The sequence below is a fragment of the Salvelinus namaycush genome, chromosome 5 (genome assembly GCF_016432855.1).
Source record: "Salvelinus namaycush isolate Seneca chromosome 5, SaNama_1.0, whole genome shotgun sequence".
NCBI classification, from domain to species: Eukaryota; Metazoa; Chordata; class Actinopteri; order Salmoniformes; family Salmonidae; genus Salvelinus; species Salvelinus namaycush.
This window is the reverse complement of record NC_052311.1, coordinates 28,855,601-28,863,721: the sequence shown is the minus strand read 5'-3', so window position 1 is coordinate 28,863,721 and position 8,121 is coordinate 28,855,601. Positions and strand designations below refer to the sequence as shown.

At 44.3% G+C, this 8,121-nt stretch overlaps 1 protein-coding gene across 1 annotated transcript; it reads right to left on the bottom strand.

Annotated features, from left to right (window-relative positions):
- Window positions 1-410: 410 nt before the first annotated feature.
- On the bottom strand, window positions 411-3,722 carry mrpl18 (mitochondrial ribosomal protein L18). Its single transcript, XM_038993911.1, has 4 exons — window positions 3,448-3,722; window positions 3,136-3,304; window positions 2,580-2,814; window positions 411-612 (listed from the first exon to the last, which is right to left on the bottom strand). Exons 1-4 carry the CDS (start codon window positions 3,548-3,550, stop codon window positions 535-537), a joined length of 585 nt encoding a protein of 194 aa, XP_038849839.1. The 5' UTR covers window positions 3,551-3,722; the 3' UTR covers window positions 411-534.
- Window positions 3,723-8,121: the final 4,399 nt, after the last annotated feature.

Below are 8,121 nucleotides of genomic sequence, written 5' to 3'. Positions count from 1 at the left end.
GAATGAGTGTTTGTCTATTTGGGACTTTTTGAGATGATCAAGGTAGATTCAGCATTATGGTGTTTCTGAACTTTCTGCAGTTGACTGGATGGACCTTCTGTTCTTTATGCTGGCTTCTGTATCGATCCAATCATAAAAAAAATGTATTCAGCTGGCCTTGATTTGTATATTCACCAATGATGTTTACACATTTTTAGGTTGAGCACACTCTTTCTTTCTATACTCACAATTAAACCATTATAAAACAGGTTTCCACCACCACATCATGCCATTGACGCTGCCTGAGCCAATCTCTGCTGTTCTAAGATTAAATAGATAAATGACCTGTATCTGTCATCTATGGCTGCGTTTACATTTGTTTACAGCTATACTGTTTGAGTGAATTAATAAATGATTATACTGAAACCATGTCACATTAATTTGTCTGCCTTTATTGAATTACACAATGCGTAACAAAAATTGTGAAAATGGGCCATTTGTGTCAAGACAAACAGGGAGAATATTTTGTTTATAGGCTATTAGGAACCTTTGCAGTTAGTTCCCGATGAATTTCTGCCGCGGTTCACTGAGGGTGACTCCTCCCTCTTTCATTGCTGTCCGGAAGGACTGAACCTGAAAAAGAGACACACACACGAACACTTTATTTTACTAAGCAAGTCAGTTAACACGTTCTTATGACAGACAACGCTGGGCCAATTGCGCGCCAACCTATGGGATGCCCAATCACGGCCGGTTGTGATACAGCCTGGATTTGAACCAGGGTGTCTGTAGTGACGCCTCTAGCACTGAGATGCAGTGCCTTGGGCCACTCGGGAGCCCTGAGGGGTATACTACAAATCAAGCTAGATGTACTTAGGCTTTTCTGAAATTAGCTAGGTTCAGTTAGTGCCACCTTCCAGCTCAGGCTTCATCCATGTTACGAATGTAGATATTGATCGTGCACCCGCCGGCTTACTCAAGCCGGACTTGTAACTGTGCGTTCATGTCGCACATGGCTACTCGAACGCCAAACGCTTCATTGTGACAATGCTGAAACATCAATCCATGGGCCAGTTAGTGCCACATTTTCATTTGTGCCGAAATCAAAATGAAAAAGGTTAACCTGCAAATTCAGCATGCTATGGTATGAAATGGGCTATTGAAAGTGTCTTTGGTGTGCTTATCAATGCACAAGTCCCCTTTTCCCCACTATCGATTAAACAATTTTATGAAGTCATACGAAAGTTTAACTGTGCGTGAAGTTTCAAATGCATCTTCTCTTTACTCCCGAGTGGCGCAGCTGTCTACGGCACCATCTTAGTCAGGCGTCACTACAGACCCTGGTTCAATTCCAGGCTGTATCACAACCGTCCATGATTGGGTGTCCCATAGGGCGGCGCACAATTGGCCCAGTGTCGTCCGGGTTACGCTTCGATCACACCGACGTTGCATTTTGGTACACCAGAATTACATTCGAAGCGGTAGATCCACAGAACTGAGACATTTCACTGGAAGTATAAATGTGAAGCATCCGCTTGGCGTTTCCACTCAGTACCACATATGGTAGAATTGCGATATTGCACTTCAGAGTAGACGTGATAGCAGCACAAACCACGATACAAACATTATTGGGCACAGACAACGGGAGAGAAGGTAGAAACAACAATACATCACGCAAAGCAGCCACAACTGTCAGTAAGAGTGTCCATGACAGACTTTGAATGAAGAGATTGAGATAAAACTGTCCAGTTTGAGTGTTTGTTGCAGCTCTCATGTCGCAGGACCTGTACACAATTCCTGGAAGCTGAAAATGTTCCAGTTCTTCCATGGCCTGCATACTCACCAGACATTTCACCCATTGAGCATGTTTGGGATGCTCTAGATCGACGTGTAACTTCACACAGCTATTGTTGAGGAGTGGGACAATTATCCACAGGCCACAATCAACAGCCTGATCAACTCTATGCGAAGGAGATGTGTCACAGTGCATGAGGCAAATGGTGGTCACACCAGATGCCGACTGGTTTTCTGATCCACTCCCCAACCTTTTTTAAGGTATCTGTAACCAACCATCTTTATTCCCAGTCATGTGAAATCCATAGATTAGGGCCATTGCATTTATTGCATTTATTTCAATTGATTGATTTCCTTATATGAACTGTAACAATCTTTGAAATTGTTGCGTTTATATTTTTGTTAAGTATTCTTTGATTGGTCCTGAACTCACGGCTCAAACGCTTCATTCAGGATAAGTGGAGTTATCCTGCCCCAGAGCAGGAAGGCTATGAAGAATTCATTGCCGTAGAAATTGACCTGGCTAAAAGGTGGACCTCGGCTAACTCCTCAAACCAGATTCATAGTATAGGGCTCTGGATCTTCCTAACCATGGCTGTATCCAACTACTCAACAAACACTGAACAGTATGAAGCCCGTTTTACACACACACACACACACACACACACACACACACACACACACACACACACACACACACACACACACACACACACACACACACACACACACACACACACACCTCTGTACTCACAGCCTTCTACCTGTACTGTCAAGGGATGTCACAACCCCCCACCCGTACTTACAGCATCAGAGCGATACTGCCAGGGGATGTGTCTGTACACCATCCTAGTGATGCCAGCTTGATGACACCTCTGTGCTAGCACCTCACCCACAGCCTGGCTGGCTGCCACACAACGGGTAGAACCCAGCTCACGCTTCAGGGCCCACTCTTTGGTGGAACACGACAGCACAGGGACTGCATCACCGTTGGCAAACACCTCGGCTGTTACATAGTGCTGGGAGCGAGAGAAAACCAACCTGAAGGAGGAGAGAAGAGTGGGGGATCGGTGGAGAAGCAAGGGGTAAGGGCATGAAGAGAGATGGCAGAGAAGAGTAGGGTAAAGACAAAAGGGGTTATAAAAGGAGTGTCAATCTGTATGTCTGCCTATCTAGTGTCAATCTCTTCATCCAAAGTATGAACACACAGATCCTTACTTAGATGTGTGTATTGTTGTGAAATTGTTAGATATTACTGCACTGTTGGAGCTAGAAACACAAGCATTTCGCTACACCCACAATAACATCTACTAAACATGTGTATGTGACCAATAAATTTAGATTAGAGACACACACACACACCTGTGGTAGAACGTTTGGGAGGGCCAGGTTGTTCTCCAGCCCCTGTCCTTCACCGCTAGAGCCATCTGCTCCAGGTTCCGCGGGTTTCTGTTCACAAATGTCGGGTTCACGGCTTCATTATCATCTACAGTGGGCTGAAGCTTGGGCGCCGCCAGGCTCATACAGCGGACTGGAGAGAGAAGGGGGATCAAAAGAAGAGCATGGTGGTGTATAAAGCAGCATTAGGAACATGCTAACCCAATAGACATTTTCATAAACATGATAATTTACACATAACACATTTCGCATCAACGAGGAGCTGTGTTTTCTTACCTGATTTCTGATATTGATTGATTGCAGACCCACTCTGCCCGCACCTTTGAATTTGACCTAGTAATAACCGCACGGTCCGACTTAAATCACCCAAAACTGCCATCCTCTCGTTCCTTATGTGGTCATATATGAGTAATAACGTGCCGTCTATACTTGATTATCCACTTTAGCGACTCATACCGCAGAGAAAACAGTATAATTGTGTATATTATTTAAGCAGCATTAGCCTTGACATGTGTGCCGCCATCTTTGAAACTTTGTATGGACCACTTCCTCTTCGTCACCTTTGACAACATCCGGTTCTTCTTCGCAAAAAAGAGACACTGTTGCGCTCTACAAATAACACTATCCATCATTTAAACATTGATGGTGTTATTACAGATGACCAAAGGTGTATCGCTAACTACTGTAGCAATTTTTACAGGACATTGTATAGCTCTACCTGCTCTCAGGAATCCACATATATGTTTGTTGACTTACTGAAAAATGTTCACTCTATCAATGATATAAAATCTATACAGTGTGGTGAACACATCATAGTTGATGATATTCTCGGCTCTATCAAACATCTAAAACACAAGAAATCCCCAGACACTGATAGGATTACGGCAGAATATTACAAGTTATTTTCTGAACAAGTAGCTCCTTTCCTACTTCGTCTTTTAGAGAGTATTAAAAACAATGTTCTCCCTCCTGCAATGACTCAGGGGTTAATAACACTGATATCTAAGCCTAAAAAATAAGTGCTGCTCATCAATAACTGGCGTCCAATTTGTCTTCATAATAATGACTATAAGATATTAGCCTTACTAATTGCAAAAATAATTAAAGAAGTCCTGGATGCAATAATTGATGAAACACAGTCTGGCTTTATGAGGGACAGATATTTCTAACAATATCAGTCTAGTATTAGACATACTTGACTACTCAGACCTAATAACCGAGGATAGCTTCATATTATTTTTTGATTTTTATAAAGCATTTAACACAGTGGAGCATCAGATCTTCTTCCACTCCCTTGAGAAATTTGGCTTTGGGGATTTTTCTGTAACCGAGGTAAAGACAGATTCAGACTGGATATTCGATGGATATTTGCCTGTAGTTTTCCTTACGTCCACCAATATCAGTTAGGGACCGTCAACATAGTGACAAATCAAATTTTTCACATTTCAATAGCTCTTTAATCATTACTCCTAAAACTTTCAAAACTGGTTATAGCTAACCCGATGCCATAGACACACATTGCACACACTTTTTTGTTGTCGGTTTACATCTCACACTATTTTAAATTATTTATTAAACATTTTGAAATTCAATAGGGCCTCGGTCATGTGACCCACACACCTCAAACAAGGTTCATAATGTACACTCAGTGAACCTATACATTGCACACCCTTTTGTTTGTCCATTTGCATCTCATGAGATTTTACAATAATGTTTAAACAATTCAAAATTCAATAGCTCCTTGTGACCTACAACCCTCAAACTACTTTCAGAATATCCACTGAGTAGCGGTATACGTAGCACAACCTTTTGTTAATCCTTTTTCATCTCACATGATTTTACATTAATTTGCAATGTTTTTCGAATTTCAATAGCTCTCTGGTCATGTGACCTACAACCCTCAAACTGCTGTCATAATATCCACTGACAAGCCTTATACTGTATATTGCACACCCTTTAGTTTGTCCATTTTCATCTCACACGTTTTTACATACATTTTTAAAACGTTCTAATTTCAATAGCTCCTTGGTCATGTGACCTACTGGACTGAAACAAGGTTCAGAATGTCCACTGACTACCCTTCTATATTGCACACCCTTTGGTTTCTCCATTTTCATCTCACACGATTTTACATACATTTTCTAAATGTTACATTTGCCCCAAGAGAGGGGCCCAAGCCCTGGAAAGTGTTCCGGTAGCATCTGGTGAGTTCTCGCTGGCCCTTTAAAATCCCGGGGTGTAAATCTCGCTCCGGGCCGTTCCCATATCCGCAGCAGGTCTCCAAGGTGAACGGCCTCTGGCATGTTAGAACAATGTAGGTAAGGGAAGTCGGCAAGTCAGATCCGTAACTTCGGGATAAGGATTGGGTCTAACATGCTGACCAGACCAGACACGTTGTGTGCGCGAGCGTTGCAAAATTAATTTAGAAATCCATGTTATTCAATTATTGCACCCACACTGCTCGCGCGCGCCAACAAGCGTCTGCGTTGCCAAGGGCTAAAATATAAGTAATTCCTATTTTTGACGCAGATCGCGCTGCAAGTCCTGCCTCTCCCATCTCCTCATTGGTTTATAGAAGCAGGTACCCACGTGCCATCTCCTCATTGGTTATACTCACGTGGGTGATTGAAAGACGAACTGTTTTGCCGGTCGTCGTGGTAATACTATGAACGTTTAGATGCCAATCACCATATAAGTTCAAAGATGAAAAAGCCTGGAAGGAGGAGAGATGACTAGAAACGATTCGGTTGAACGTTTTATGTGTGGATTAATTGTCGGAGTAGAGGACCTTGTGCATTTCAGGTAAAATAACACCTCAATGTTTATATCCCAGGAAAAATTGGCTAGCAACAGCAAGCTAGCTAAATAGGACAAATTAGCTAGCATGTGCAAGCTAGCTAGCTAAATTTCCATACATGTTTAATGCTTTTCGACCTGTCCCCAAATGAATGTAATTGGTTCAGAGTTTGTTTTGATATTTTTAACCTGTGTGTCGTGATCACGTTTGGTGTGGGGGGACAAAATACATTCATGCACGATGGCGCACGATGGCACACGCGCGCAGCCGGTTTGGGTTCCGTGTAAGGGCTGGGTCGGTCGGGCTGATCCCACTGCTGGGATCGAGCAGTCGCTCCGTCGCCCTCCTCACGACACCGTTGAAAGTTCGTTGTGCGGCTCATCTCGCGGTATATCGTGCGTGGTCTCGCAAGGGGCTGGCTGCGTGTGGTGGTTCGTCGGGGTGGTGTCCGTTGGCGGGCCAAAGGTGGACCGGGTGGGGGAACTCCCAGCTACTGCGCTCGCCTAGCAGCTGACTTAGAACTGGTGTGGACCCAGGGAATCCGACTGTTTCATTAAAACAAAGCATTGTGAAGGCCCGAGGTGGGTGTTGACGTGATGTGATTTCGGCCCAGTGCTCTGAATGTCAAAGTGAAGAAATTCAATGAAGCACGGGTAAACGGCGGGAGTAACAATGACTCTCTTAATGAGTCCTTAGCCTTAGTAAGGGAGATAAGGGAGATAGCAGGGCTCTTCCAATCCCTCCCTGTATGTCACCTGTTTTCAGGTGTTGCTAACGATGAAAACCAAACGGGAGTTACCTCGGTACTAGTCCGTACGCAAAGAGAGTCCTGCAGATGGTGATGGCTGTTGATCGTTAAACGGAAGTCGGTCCTGGAATATGGGGCTTTCGGTCAAGCATGAAAATGTGAGGGAGGTTCCACCAGACTCAATGATTTTCTGCGGGGCTCTTGTAAACGAATCCTGACCTTGACAGGAAGCCAATCAGAGAATGATGGCTCGAACGCATCCCTGGCTTTGGCTGGGAGGGGGGAGTTAAGTCCTGGGAGATGGCTGATGAAAGTGTACTGCTGGCATCAGTCTGATCACAGAGCGGCTGTGGTGAAACGTTTAACACGCGTCCCCCGTATACTTTGTTAACTCTAAACCGCGAAGGTTTGAATCGAACGCTGGCTTCGGCTGGACCCGCTAATAGTGGAGCACTAAATGGAGCTGGAATGTGCTTAGCGGTTATGGACACTGCCAAGTCTCAGGGGTCCGCCTGGGTGCGGGACTCTATACATTCTATGTGGGAGCTCTCCTCCACGTTTCTTGGAGCATGTAGTGGAGATTGCATGTGCCTTACCATTAGCTGACACTACCAGGCCTCAGGCTTGCCTGAGTTCGGGACACCACTCATTGTAGGTAGGGAGGTCTCCTCTACGCTCACTAGACTCGAGGCAGAGACTAAACCCATTGGCCCCGCAGTGATAGGGCATTGCATGGATCTGGATCATGCCCTACGAAGTGGGGAGAGGTATCTCCAGCTTGTCTGGGGAGAGAGGCCTACATCTGATGTAGGTAGTACCATCCACGCCCACACTGCCTAGAAGGCCAGTATCCCGGAGTCGCCTCTTCACTGTTGACGTTGAGACTGGTGTTTTGCAGGTACTATTTAATGAATCTGCCAGTTGAGGAGTTGTGAGGCGTCTGTTTCTCAAACTAGACACTAATGTACTTGTCCTCTTGTTCAGTTGTGCACTGGGGCATCCCACTCCTCTTTCTATTCTGGTTAGAGCCAGTTTGCGCTGTTCTGTGAAGGGAGTAGTACACAGCATTGTATGAGATCTTCAGTTTCTTGGCAATTTCTCGCATGGAATAGCCTTCATTTCTCAGAACAAGAATAGACTGACAAGTTTCAGAAGAAAGTTCTTTGTTTCTGGCCATTTTGAGCCTGTAATTGAACCCACAAATGCTGATGCTCCAGATACTCAACTAGTCTAAAGGCCAGTTTTATTGCTTCTTTAATCAGAACAACAGTTTTCACTTGTGCTAACATAATTGCAAAAGGGTTAGCCTTTTAAAATGATAAACTTGGATTAGCTAACACAACGTGCCATTGGAACACATGAGTGATGGTTGCTGATAATGGGCCTCTGTACACCTATGTAGATA